The 14,393-nt window shown below is 43.0% G+C and overlaps 1 protein-coding gene across 2 annotated transcripts in view; it reads left to right on the top strand.

Moving 5' to 3' along the window:
• rgs11 (regulator of G protein signaling 11) overlaps window positions 1-14,393 on the top strand; it is a 164,735-nt gene that overhangs the window by 64,982 nt on the left and 85,360 nt on the right. For both annotated transcript variants that reach the window (XM_080206663.1, XM_080206664.1), the window contains exons 6-7: window positions 5,032-5,090; window positions 8,872-8,948. In XM_080206663.1, coding sequence (XP_080062789.1) covers window positions 5,032-5,090; window positions 8,872-8,948 — 136 coding nt within the window. The remainder of the gene's footprint in view (window positions 1-5,031; window positions 5,091-8,871; window positions 8,949-14,393) is intronic.

The raw sequence follows: 14,393 nt of genomic DNA, 5'->3' as shown, positions 1-14,393 counted from the left end.
TGTGCTGAGGGTGAGGGGGGCCCATGTTGAGGGTGAGGAGGGTCTATCTGAGAGAAGTGATGAGCCTCTGCTCCTTCATCCAGGTGACCATTCTCAATTGAGTTCAGTGTAGTCCATACCCTTGACCAGGCCGTGCTCTAATATAGAACATAGAACATTACAGCGCAGAACAGGCCCTTTGGCCCACGATGTTGCGCCGACCAGTTAAAAAACAATGACCCTCTAACCTAAACCAATCCCATTTCATATATAAACCATATATCATCTTCCTTTCCTTCCAGGAACATTGCTTAAACAGCCTGGCCCACCCACCAGCAGTGTCCCACTGCCCACCCTCAATGTCACCTCAGAGGAGACCTCAGAGGAGGACACAGATGAAGCATCACAACCCTCACAAGCACCACCCACCATTGCAGAGGCACACACCTCTGTGAGCTCTCTTAGCAGGCAGGCTTGTGGGCCATTACCTGGTGAGCTCCACACAGCTTCTGACACAGCTTCTTTCACTCAGCCATTGTGGGTGGGATTCTCCTGCAGGAACACAAATGGGGCAAATGTGAGCCTGTGCCTGGTGGGTCAGGAAGCAATGATTCCTGGCATGTGTGGACTCTGTGGAGATAGAAATGTCCCAGGGATCAGACAGTTAGAGGGCTGCTGGATCCCAGGATAGAGGTGTGTCCCAGCCAAGTGCCGTGTTTCTGTTCATCCCTCAGCTGCTGGAGATACAAAGGCGGAGTTGGGAATACCAGATGGTGGGTCAGCAACACTCCTGCAACAACAAGGCCAAATGGAGGCATCCCACAGTAATGATTCAGGAGATGGTGCCAATCTGTGGCACCCAGGCCAACACCACAAGGGTGGGGTCTGCAGTGGAAAGACTGGAGCTCAAGGTAGATCCATGTTGAACTCTGAAGCGTGGCTCAGTTCCTGAAGACCATGGCTATGAGTTCAGACAGTAGTGACCCTCCAGGATTGACAGACCAATGGTGCTCATTCCGGCTGACCCCCGGTCCCATGGAGTAACCCAGGGGCTAGTGAGTACCCAGAGGGAGGAGGAATCTGCTGGAGCACAACCCGGGGCCTTCCACCCAGGACAGCCTGGGAATGAGCAGCCCATCTGAATCCCCCCTTCCTGAGACTGGCACAACTCGGGGCAGCGGGCTGAACAGGGTAATGTTGCAAAACCAGTGCCACCTGAAAGTAGGCCGGAGCCCTCCAAATCTCGACTCTCCAGAGGAATCCTGCCAAGGGCTTCTCAGGCAACAGGATGTAGAAGACAGCAGACTCCTCCTCTGATATGCATCCTGGGAACACAGCCAGACATAGTGGGAGGGTAAACAAATATAAGGAATTACTTGAGAAAGGATATAACTGGCATTGGAGAGGGTGCAGAGGAGATTCACTAGGTTGATTCCAGGATTCAGAGGCTTGACTTATGAGGACTGACTGAGTAGACTGAGGCTATACTCATTGGAATTCAGAAGAATGAGGGGAGATCTTCTGAAAATATAGATTATATAATATAGAAAATATAAGATTATGAAGGGAATAGATAAGATAGAAGCAGAGAAGTTGTGTCCAGTGGCAGGTGAAACTAGAACTAGGGGGCATAGCCTCAAAATAAGGGGAAGTAGATTTAGGACTGAGTTAAGGAGGAACTTCTTCACACAAAGGGTTGTGAATCTTTGGAATTCCTCCCTAGTGAAGTAGTTGAGGCTACCTCATTGAATGTTTTTAAGGCAAAGATAGATACATTTTTGCACAGTAAAGGAATTAGGGGTTATGGTGAGCGGGCAGATAAGTGGAGCTGAATCCACAAAAGGATTAGCCATGATCTTATTGAATGATGGAGCAGGCTCGAGTGGCCAGATGGCCTACTCCTGCTCCTAGTTCTTATGTTCTTATCTCCTCCCCCTGTCTGCTTCACTCCTCCATTAACCTCCCTAATACTGGGGGTTCCATTGGGAGGGATTTGTGCCCACTCATCCTGAATGGCCAGGGTCAATTGGATGTCTACATTGAGGGATAATGGTGGGTGGGAAGAAGTGATGAGCACGCAACATTAATCAAGCTAAGTGTCTGGTAATAGATTCAAACACGTGCAGATAAGGTTTGCACTCTTCCTGGGCATCATCGCAGAGAGCCTGAGAAGATTGCAATCAGGAATCTCACCAGCACAAATCTGCTCTTTGCCTTCTTACTAGTTTTAGTGGACGTGGTGGGATATGCACCCGCAGATAATGCGGCCGTTAAATCCCACCCACAGCTGTGGTACATAAGAACATAAGAAATAGGAGCAGGAGTAGGCCATCTAGCCCCTCGAGCCTGCCCCACCATTCAATAAGATCATAGCTGATCTGAAGTGGATCAGTTCCACTTTCCCGCTTTCTCCCCATAACCCTTAATTCCCTTGTCTGTCAAAAACCTATTTACCCGTGTCTTAAATATATTTAGCGAAGTGGCCTCCACCACTTCAACGGGCAGAGAATTCCAGAGATTCACCACCCTTTGAGTGGAGAAGTTCCTCCTCAACTCCGTTCTAAACTGGCCCCCCCCTTATCTTGAGGCTGTGCCCTCTAGTCCTGCTGTTCTTTCTGAGCAGGAAGAATCTCTCTACCTCTACCCTATCCATCCCTTTCATTATCTTATATGTCTCTATAAGATCCCCCCTCATCCTTCTAAACTCCAACAAGTACAGACCCAGTCTATTTAGTCTCTCTTCATAGTCCAACCCCCTCATCTCCGGTATCAGCCTAGTGAACCTCCTCTGCGCTCCCTCCAAGGCCAAAATATCCTTGCGCAAGTGCGGCGACCAAAACTGCACACAGTACTCCAGCTGCAGCCTCACCAATGCCCTGTACAGTTGCAGCAAGACCTCCCTGCTTTTATATTCTATCCCCCTTGCTATAAAGGCCAGCATACCATTCGCCTTCCTGACCACCTGCTGCACCTGCAGACTGGGTTTTTGCGACTCATGCACAAGGACCCCCAGGTCCCTCTGCACCGTAGCATGCTGCAGCTTTTCACCTTTTAAATAGTAATCCCTCCTACTATTATTCCTGCCAAAGTGGATAACCTCACACTTGCTAACATTGTACTCCATCTGCCAGGTCCTTGCCCACTCGCTCAGCCTATCCAGATCACTCTGCAGACTTTCCACACCCTCCGCACAATTTGCTTTTCCACTCATCTTTGTGTCATTAGCAAGTGTCATCAGTTGCATCATCAGTGGTGAGAGAATGTAGCAGCTGAATTAGAAACCATTTCAATATACGTTCTGAGAAATATCTATGATGGGATGGTGCAACTTTTTTTGATGTTCCAAGGTACAACACTAAATTGAACATGAAAAGCCGAGGTCCAGTCAATTTCTGAAACAAGTACTCTTATCATCTAGTATTTCTCAGGTAAAATAAGGAGGAGAAGTTTCCTGTTCTGCCTGCTGCGGGGATTGGAGCAGGCGAGGTCATGGAAAGGTCCATTGAGCTCGGGCTGGAATTTCCAGTTTCGGAGCGAGCGCGGCTGAAAAATCCTATCCGAGATATTTTTACATGTGAGAAATGTCTATTCAGTAGTTACCAGTTGAAGGGCTATCAGCTCATGGAAACAAGATCACTGCCAAGTCACACACTAATCTGTCATTTGGGTTAAATTCTGGATCTCCTCCCTCCTAACAGTAAGGTGGGAGCAGCTTCACCACACAGTCTTCAATGGATCAGGAAGGTAGCCCTCGACCTTCACAAGGGTAACTAGGGAAGCAAATTAAATGTCAGTCACTTCTCTGCCTTTTGGCTAAGATCAAGTTTTTGGATCAGTCCCAAAATGGAGGGCAATGAATTTTAGAATCCTACAGTGCAAAAGGAGGCCATTCGGCCCATTAAGTCTGCACCAACCACAATGCTACCCAGGCCTCATTAACCCATGCATTTACCCTAGCTAGTCTCCTGACACTGAGGGACAATTTAGTATGACCAATCTACCTAACCCGCACATCTTTGGACTGTGAGAGGAAACCAGAGCAAACCTACGCAGACACGGGGAGAACATGCAAACTCCACACAGTGACCCAAGCTGGGAATCGAACCTGGGTCCCTCGCGCTGTGAGGTAGCAGTGCTAACCATGGTGTCCCTGTGCTATGCCTAACCTTGTTATCTCACATCTTGTTTGTCTCTCTTGTGGAGAGCATGAATTGGATTTTGAATTTGTCTTTTGGAGCAAACAAGGAATGCATTTGGGTTTGCCCAGTCCACTCTGAGCATTGTCTTTGTAATTTAAGATGGAGTAAAAAAAATTTAAACACTAAATAAATGTCAGTCCTGCAAGTGTTGCAAAGCAACAAAATGTAATTGCCTTTTACCCCTGATTAAATTCAATCACAAAGTATACCTTAACACTGGGGTGGCACAGTGGCACAGTGATTAGCACTGCTGCCTCATAGCGCCAGGGACCCGGGTTTGATTCCTGGCTTGGGTCACTGTCTGTATGGAGTTTGCACATTCTCCTCGTGTCTGCGTGGATTTCCTCTGGGTGCTCCAGTTTCCTCCCATAGTCCAAAGATGTGAAGGTTAGGTGGATTGATCGTGATAAATTCTCCCTCAATGTACCTGAACATGTGCCGGAGTGTGGCAACTAGGAGATTTTCACAGTAACTTCAATACATGTTAATGTAAGCCTACTTGTGACACAAATAAATAAACCTTAAACAAGTTGCTCTGGAGATACATTTTAACAATTTCTTAAGTATATTTTAATAGAAAAATAATGTTTCCTAGCTCAGGTATTTGTGGAGCATTCCTATGTTAAACCCTGAACGTAATTCCTCATGCGATGTGATGTTCACACCTTTTCAAAGTTTTGGAAAGCCACACTTTACAGTGGGTTGTTATGGAAAAAGAGATCTATTGGGCAGATGTTGTGGTACATAATAGATCTTATATATTTATTTTTGTGGAACATGACATCAGTCAGGATGTAACGTCTGCAACTCTCAAAGCTGCCACATTATATCTTATGAATCTTTTGCTCTTTAGCCATTTATTTGGCGAAGAAGAACATAACAAGGCAGGGCGACTTGTTTGACTATGAAAAGGTAAGATAACTCTTTCTCTTAATTTGAATTTATGCAGTCATTTTTGTCTTTCACAAGTGCTCATGCCATTGGTATGTTTGGGGCGGTTATTGGAAATTACAATTTTATTAACTGTGCAACAAACTTCAAAAAGTGTGAAATAAATAGCTCACTTACAATTCAAGACAAATAAGCAAGTATTTAAATTGCTAATGGAAAATATGTCATTTAAAACATTGCTTCGACCCCGTTGTGTCTCATTGAAACACAAACACATCGAAGCAGCTGTGCTCTAAATTGGAATTTTGCAGGGAAAATGTGTACTGCCGACAGATGTTATCCTGAAATCAGGTCACTAAAATCAGAATGTATAACCACTGCGTTACTATTCCGCTGCCTTTGTCTAAAAGCCATTCTTTCCCGCTTTGGGCGTTGTTTGTTTCAGTCAGTCAGGCACATATAAACTGAAGGAAAAAGCTTTTTAAGCCTACAAGAGGGAGGAGTGGTTTCCCTTGAGCTCACCAGATACTGACTCTACTGCCACTTATTTTTAGGATTCTTTTTACACACCACCCCAAAGAGTACTGCACCGCAACCTCCTGGTTCAAGTATACCTCAGAGATCTGTTAGTGAATGCCCTTGATAAAACAGTCTATTGCTCACAGGTCTAGCCATTCAGATTTAATCTATTTGCAGCTGAACTGTCTTGTTGTGGCAGCTATGTTGGAGAACCAAGATCGTTTCACAAAGGTTAATGCATGTTTAATTGGATTTTGCTCTATCGTTGGCTAAGTTTGACTTTTTGATGAATAGTATTAGCAGATGGATATAAAAATAATAACTGATTTTAAAAATGGTGCACCCAACATGTGGAGGGGTGGGGGACAGGGTGGAGGGGGACACACCCACCACCTCCCCCGACATCAGACACATGATTGAAGAACATGTGGACCAATGTGAATCAGAAAAAGCTTTACCTCCCCCTGGCACTGAAACATACCATTTAATCTGGGCATCAAGCGGGACTAATCAATCAGCTCGCACTAACCTCATTACAATTACACTATATAACCATAGCAGGGAAATAATGGCCTAGTGGTATTATCACTAGACTATTAATCCAGAAACTCAGCTAATCCATAGATTCCCTACAGTACAGAAGGAGGCCATTCAGTCCGTCGGGTCTGCACTGACCACAATCCCACCCAGCCCAATTCCCGTAACCCCACATATTTACCCTGCTAACCCCCTGACACGAGGGTCAATTTTAGCCTGGCCAATCAACCAATCCTGAACATCTTTGGACTGTGGGAGGAAACCGGAGCACCTGGAGGAAACCCACACTGACACAGGGAGCATGTGCAGACTCCACACAGACAGTGACCTCAGATCTGAAATGAACTCGGGTCCCTGGCGCTGTGAGGCAGCATTGCTAACCACAGTGCCACCATGCCACCCATTATGTTTTGGGGACCTGAGTTCCAATCCCACCACAGCAGATAGTGGAATTTGAATCCAATAAAAAAAACTGGAATTAACAATGACCTTGAAACCATTGTTAATTGTAGGAAAAACTCATCAGGTTCACTAATGTCCCTTCAGGAAGGAAATCTGCTGTCCTTACCTGGTCTGGGCTACATGTGACTCCAGAGCCACAGCAATGTGGTTGACTCTCAACTGCCCTCTGAAATGGCCTAGTGAACCATTCAGTTAAAGGGCAACTAGGGATGGGCAATAAGATCCAGCCAGTCAGCAATGCCCGCGTCCCAAGAGTGAATATAAAAAAAATCCCAACACATTAAGTGCCACAAAGGACACCACATTAATCAACATGACCATGATTATGCAGTGTCATTTCCCCTCACTGCCTTCCCTCCTAATTAAGCCTAATTAATTTCCAGGAACCAAGACAAAATGACCTCTCCAACTCACACTCTCGCTCATGCAAGCACAGTCACACAAGCAATCTGGATATATCCCACAAACATTTTATAATTGGCAAATGGCAGTATTTTAATGATTACTTGTTACTGGGTTATCATCATTGCCCTGAATTATTATTAAATAATCATTAGATTTTTCTGCAATATATTGATAAGCCCATTAAAAGACACAAATATTCACAATTCACTGGAATTTACACCACAATCTAAATATTAAGTACTTGAGAAATGATGTAGTAAATGCCAAAGCAGCTGGCAAAGCAAAGAATTTCATAGTAATCACTTTATGTGCCATTTCTTTTAATTGATATGACTTCCCTTACCCCCGATAATGATTTTACTATTGTCCATCCCTGTTATTCCTACTGGAATGCATCCCCCTTCCCCCTGACCTTCACTTCCTCAAGTGTGAGGGGTATAAACATGAATGTACCCAGTGAAGAATTGGCTAGACATCCAACATCAGATCCTACATGGGGGTATAAAGCGCTATTGAGCCTTGCTCAGTGCTGCCAGAAATGCTGATAACACTATTATCCTGGAAAACTCTGAAGCACTTTCATAAACTCCTTTTCCCTGCCCCTTTCATCCACATCTCTAATGGCAAGTGCTGGGAGCTCATCACTGTCAAGTAGACATAGCAACATATTCAATAAATATCTGAACCACACTGCCCCTGAGTTGTCCTAATTTAGAGAGTCAACGTTGCTTTTTTGTTGCTAATTGAAGCTGGTGCTCTAGCTTTAGATGTTAGTTCAATATATAATAGCCATTAACGTATATCCTGTTTGTATAATGCAGGGCTTTTTTATATGTATATATTATATATATATCCATGTAACAGGCTAGGTCAGCATTTATTGCCTTTCAGAAGGTGGTGGGTGAATTGTTCTCTTGAACTGTTGCAGTGCATGTGATGTAGGAAGACCCACCATGCTGATAGGGAGTGAGCTCTACAATTTGGACCCAACAACAGTGAAGGAACAGCAATATATTTCCAAGTCAGGATGGTGTGGGACTTGGAGGGAAACTAGCAGGCAGCGGTGTTCCCACGCATCTGCTGCCCTTGCCGTTCTAGGTGGCAGATGTCGTGGCTTTGGAAGGCGAATGATTAAATGCCCAGAAATACCCAGGTCTTAATTATTACCTGAACAGAGTGATAAAGCTGCAGCTAATTAATGTAAATCTGAATTAATAGGGGCAATTTTCCAATGTGTATTGCTTGTCTGTTGTGTATCTGGGAAATTTGGGCACGTGGTACTTGTGTATGGTATGCGTCTGAATTTCCGATCTGAGCTCCCAGTGGGGCGGCTCAGTGTCAACAGCACAATGATGTAAAACTACCCTTCAGTAAATACAGTCGAATAATAAACTGTTAAAACAAAGTTTGGGGAAAATGCCAACTCCCAGAATTTCCCATTAATAAATTGAGCAACTATTTATTTCCCTGATTACCTATTTATTATGAAAGTTCTTTCAGTAATAAGAAGTCATTAAAAAGAAAATAGGTCATGCCGTCTTTTGTCAACTGTTTTATCACCTCCGGGGAGTACTCATCATTTTTTTTAAAAAACTGCACCTTAATCTGTGGAAACAAGCTGCAAACCTATCCTAAGCTCTCTACAGAAGGACGTGTTCATAATGTTGAGTAACCTCCTTTTGCATTCTAGTTGTAGAGTGTAATTGGGCACATGTTCACAGAGGATCACGCTGTTAGCTAGAACAGCACTATTTCATATATTTTGAAAGCAGTTCATTCAGGCAACATAACTGCATGTGCATCCTTAATTTCAAACTGGCTGTGATTTAGGGGGGAAAAAATGTTTTTAAATCCCTTTCAAAATGTTTAATTCCTACAGGACAGTTACAATTTACTACACAAGAGGATCAATCATTCTTGGGATTTTGTGGTAATGCAAGCCAGAGAACAGCTCAGGTTAGTTCGATGTTTCTATTTCTATCACTTTATTTGACATTTCCTATTCCTGTTTGCACTGTCCCTATAGTTCTGACTAATTATGTTTTTATTAGTTCAACCTACTTGTCTGGTTTTTGGATTGGTTTGGTGATAACCATTGGTGGAAAAGCTTAGAAATTGTATTTTATCAGGATAACAGTACACTGTCTTAATGCATACAAAAGAGTTTAACCTGAAATAGTTATAGATTGATTATACTACCAATGTAGATGTGTTTAGAATGCAGGTTTAGTATGTCATTGCTATGAATAATTAAGGAACATATGGTAATCCATCATACTATAAATAGATGTGGAACTATAGAAATGTAACTCAAAAACAAAATATTGCTTGTTTATATTAACCAATTACTTTGCCATGAATGGAATTATAAAGATGTAATCTATATTGTTATGGACTAAAGAAAAATATAAATTCCTTGTATAATTCCAGACATTTTAAAATTTATCATTGTGATATTTTCTTCATACTATATAGCACTGTGTATTTATGACTCTATTAATAAGCAAAAACTTATTCTTTTTTCTAATTGAGAATGAATTAATTTCAGTTGCAGCTTAAAGTTTTTAGAATTTATGGTGGTGTAAAGTGAAGGAGAGGAAAATATATTCAGATGCGGTTATGTTTTTACATTCCTATGCTCTCCTCAACTGTTCTCTGTCAAAAATCAGCAAATATTTTTTGCTTTGCTTCCGTATCTGGGGGAGGGCGGTTGGTCAGTGAGTGCGTAGACTGGAACAAAATTAAAAATCACACTGCAGGATTTTATTTGAAAAGCTCTGTCCGCTTTGGAGCATCGGTGTTAGTGATCCTAGCAAACAAGATTGCATTTAGTCAGCAAATCCTGTTTTCAAGGGGCGGGTGTGGTGGTGGGGGGTGCGGCAGCTAGTGGGTGGGAATCATTCTTAGGAGTTCTTAACATTGTTTCTCAAAACTAAACTGTAGATTTGTCTGCTGTGATATTGCTCCTGTTTAAATTATGATATTAATACAGAATCAGAAGTCAGACTCTTTTTTTCCTTACAAGCTAAATAAGAAATTTGTCACTGTGTCTTGTTTGCCAGACCTGGGTGGGACTTTGAATTGTTAAACTGTTTGTGTGCCTGAAATTAGAGACAATGGAATTACCAGTTCATAAATCAGAACGCTTGCTATTCTTACTGGGTGCGAGTAGTTTTGTGGGTAAATATTGCCACTTTGGAGACTCCTATGGTGTTGTGGGCTCAAATCTCAGTTAAAAGGAATATGATTCTTGCTACGTCTAGAAAAATATGATACAAAATGCAGGACAGGAGCACACATCTTGTAATGATATTGCTTGTCGGTATTTACTGATACAAGCTCAAATCCAAGAAATGCCTTGATATCGCAGAGGGATAGATACTTTTTTCCCGTTTTGTTGCTGTGCACTGTTATCAGCCTGCTTTTTTTTGCCAGTGGGATATGAGGGCAGAGTGACAGATGGCCGGATCCAGCCTGTGTACCACATGATTAGCATAGAAGTGAAATCAGCATTTATTTTGTTTGCTGATGAAGGCAATACACCAGCTTCAGCATCTTTATTTTTAATGGGCGGAATATGTTTTTTTTTAGTGGCTGTTGTTCTTTTTTAAAAAGTGCACAGCAGCTTAGTAACTACAAAAGTGGGACGCTGAGAAACAAAACCCCAAATTACTAAACTCCTATTTCTAGCTGCTCTGCTTTGGGGGAGGGGGGGGCGGAATTTAATGGAGGGTTTAATTCACCAGAAGCAAAATTTGGCAGAGGATATTTCAACATAATTAGATATCTCCTGAACTCGAAAAAAGGTGCAAAATAGTTTAATGGTGCAGTGAAAGCAAAGCAATATTGAAAGGATTGCTGCAAACTTTACAACAAGTCAGAAAAGATAAGGCAAAAAAACCAAGGTCCAAATCAAGCAGCCATGCAAGAACTCGCAAAAATAGACATGGGGGATAAATTGGACGCTCCCCAAAAACAAAAGCAGGAATTGTGATGCATACTTAATCCACAACCATTCAAGGCAATACAGGCAGCACGCCAACTTGGTACTTCCTGAATGATTTCCATATGCAGCCAGCGCTAACCACTTTGTTCATTGACTGCATGAATCACCAAATAATTCAAAATTGTGACTTGCAAGTGCCAGTTAAAGCTAGCCTGCACTACTTAAAGGCAGCATGTAACCCAAGCTGACATGACTGGCACAGAGGTTTATGGGTTGCACAGTGGTTAGCACTGCTACCTCACAGCACTAGGGACCTGGGTTTCATTCCAGCCTTGGGTCACTGTCTGTGTGGAGTTTGCACCTTCTCCCCCATGGGTTTCCTCCAGGCGCTCCGGTTTCCTCCCACAATCCAAAGATGTGCAGGTTAGGTGGATTGGCTATATAATTGTTCCTTCATGTCTAAAGCTGTGTTGGATGAATTGATGTGGAGATGCTGACGTTGGACTGGGGTAAACACAGTAAGAAGTCTAAACCTGGTGTTGTCAGACTTCTTACTTAGATGAATTGGCCATGGCACAGGACACGAGGTTACAGTGATGAGATGGAGGGGCAGGCCTGGGTGGATGCTCTATCGGAGAGTTGGTGCAGATTCGATGGGCTGAATGGTCTCTTTCTCTGAATCTATCAGCCGTCAGGCAGGGCATCGTGGTCGGAGTTGGGCCATCAGTTCCATGCAAGAAAGGATGGATTCCAAACTCTGCACAATTCTATGTCATGTCGGTGCTGGGTTCCTCCATGTTAATTGGCACTGTCTACACAAGACTTCCAGCCGGTCTCAAATGGGAGGCAAATTGTGGCCGGAGCTGGTGCTGGAAGTTGTACAGGAAGTGAATCCATTTGGATAATGAGTCTGTTGCTTTCCAATTGGCCGAGAAAGGAAGACTAGTTGGTCAACTAGTTGCAGGAGTGTGGGGTCAAGTCATGATGAAGCCTGGAATCCATTTAATCGTTGTTGACAACCCTGCCAACATGGTGAGTGATAAGTTAAAAGAACTCTCACGGCTGCTGACTGCATATTAGCCAACGGCAGAAATATTGAGCGAAAGTAACTTTGACAACCACAGGTGGCACTGTTTGGGGAAATGATCTTGAATGCAGTCATCCCGCTGGCACATTGGACCCACTGACTCTTTGATGCAGTTCATGCAAGGCTCTTCCTTGAGATTTCCATCCCATCTGCAGAGCCTGAAAATCCTTTGAGGCACTACATCATCTCCTCAAATTTTGTGAACAATCTCCTTTCCTCCAACCTGTAATGCTTCCTCTTGTTAATTTAAAATTGCCGGCAAGAAAATGCCCATTGAGAATCTGGTGCCCGCGCTCAGAATCTCAGACTATGAGCAAAAGGAGAAATTTCCCAGTGGTTTCAGAGACCCTCAGTCTCTCATTACTACCTTAGTCCCGGCAAAAGGCAAAATAAACTAGTTTTAAAGTTGTTCTGCATAATTTCTCATGACAATTTCTTCAGACAATGTGTTGCAATAAGTCTTAGCTCCCCACAATCTTAACTTACCTGAATTCACACAGCAGCCCACCAGGCATAGATTGGAGATCCAGGCATCCACTATGATGGACGGTGTGCAAGCGCGCATTTTGTCCCCAGAATGTATCATCTGTCATGTTGATACAAACCCCTGTATAGACGACTAGGTGTTGAGGGCTTTGTATGTTCAATTAACCCCTGTTCGCATCACCCTGTCCAAAATTCTTTGGACTGGATTTTACACGGTGTTGTGTTCCCCGACTCCCAAATGAAATGTCAGTTGGGTCCCACCCATGGAAAAGTGGCTGACTTGCTGTAAGGTTTGCATGAAGAAAGCAGCTGGCCAAGACAAATGTAGATCCGTTACAGGCAGTGTCAGGAGAATTCGTAATGGTGAATAGAGAAATGGTAGAAAATGATTACTTTGTGTCTGTTTTCATTAAGATATAGGAAGTCTCCCAGGTGGAGAGACACAAGGAACTAGGGAGAATGCGCAGTTGAAGAAAATTAGTATGAGTAAGAAGGTTGTATTGGAGAAGTTAATGGGGCTGAAAGTTGATAAAGTCCCCAGTACCTGATATTATGCATCCTGGAGTGTTCAAATCAGTTGCTATAGAGATGGTGAGTGCATTGGTGATCATCTTCCAAAATTCTATAGATTTTAGAATGGCTCCTGAAGATTGGAAGGTAGTCAATGTCATCCCAATATTTGAAAAGAGGGGGAAAGAGAAAACAGGGAATTACAAACTTGTTAGCCTTACATCAGTGGTAGGTAAAATGCTGGAATCTATTACAGAGGATATAATAAAGAGTTACTTGGATAATCATGATCTGATTGGACATTGCCAGTATGGATTTATGAATGAGAAATAATGTTTGATGAAGATATTATGAAGAAAATTGACAAAAGAGATTCAATGTTTGGACTTTCAGAAGACAAGAGCTTAATTAGCAAAACAAAAGCACATGGGTTAGGAGGCAACATATTGTCATGGATTAAGGATTGGCTAACAGACAGTGGTAGAGGAAAATGGTGCAAGCTTCCACCTGCCATGGGCACTATAGCATTGGGGGTGAGTTCAGGCCCTTAAGCGGCCATTAAATGGCCATTTAAGGATATGAGTAGACCCGAACGTGGGCCGCTTGCTGGATTTTATGAGCCCCCCCTTTCAAACATGCCAGAAGAGGACCATAAAAATCCAGGCCATTAGTGCCTGGCTGTAGCAAGTGCCTTTACTTGCCCCTTGTTATCCAAGCTTAGATATTCCTTAGATTCTGCTTCATTGCAAGAGGAGTTGAAAATGGAACAGAAAGCAGTAGAATTGTCACCACACCATAAGATGGAGGAAAGATTCTTGATGACATAGAAGGAAATTGATCTGCAAAGTTTTTGAAATGATGATTGTGACCTCCGACAAATGCAAACACTTTCCTTTCTATCAGCTGTGACTGCCGCCATGGGAGGATTTTCCGTACAGATGTGCAGTAAAATGCCCTCGACATGTAACCAATGATCTGACATGTCTTGTTAACAGCCGAATGTTGACAGAATATTTTTAAGGTAATACTAGGTAACTAATTCGCTGATGAAGAATATCCAGTGAATAGAGATTCTCAGAAAAGATTTGCCCAAGTTCCACATCTGAATTTTTCAAGGAAGTTCGATGCACAAGGAATTAGTGGTAAAATAGCAAAAAGATAAAGGTGCTGATAAATAGGAAGTGCACTGTTTGGACAATGGCCAGTGAAATTTCACTAGTACCTCACCTGGGTTCTATCATTGAATTGCATTGTACATTGGTAATATGGAGATGGATACTTTTGGTAATGATGGTGGGAATTTTACCATCCTGCCCGCCACGGGAATCAGAGCTGGCGAGGGGCAGGCCATGGAAATGTCCGTTGACCTCAG

This window comes from Carcharhinus amblyrhynchos, chromosome 18 (assembly GCF_965287045.1).
Source record: "Carcharhinus amblyrhynchos chromosome 18, sCarAmb.v2.hapA, whole genome shotgun sequence".
NCBI lineage: Eukaryota > Metazoa > Chordata > Chondrichthyes > Carcharhiniformes > Carcharhinidae > Carcharhinus > Carcharhinus amblyrhynchos.
The sequence above is the reverse complement of the archived record's forward strand: the minus strand, read 5'-3'. Positions and strand labels throughout refer to the sequence as shown.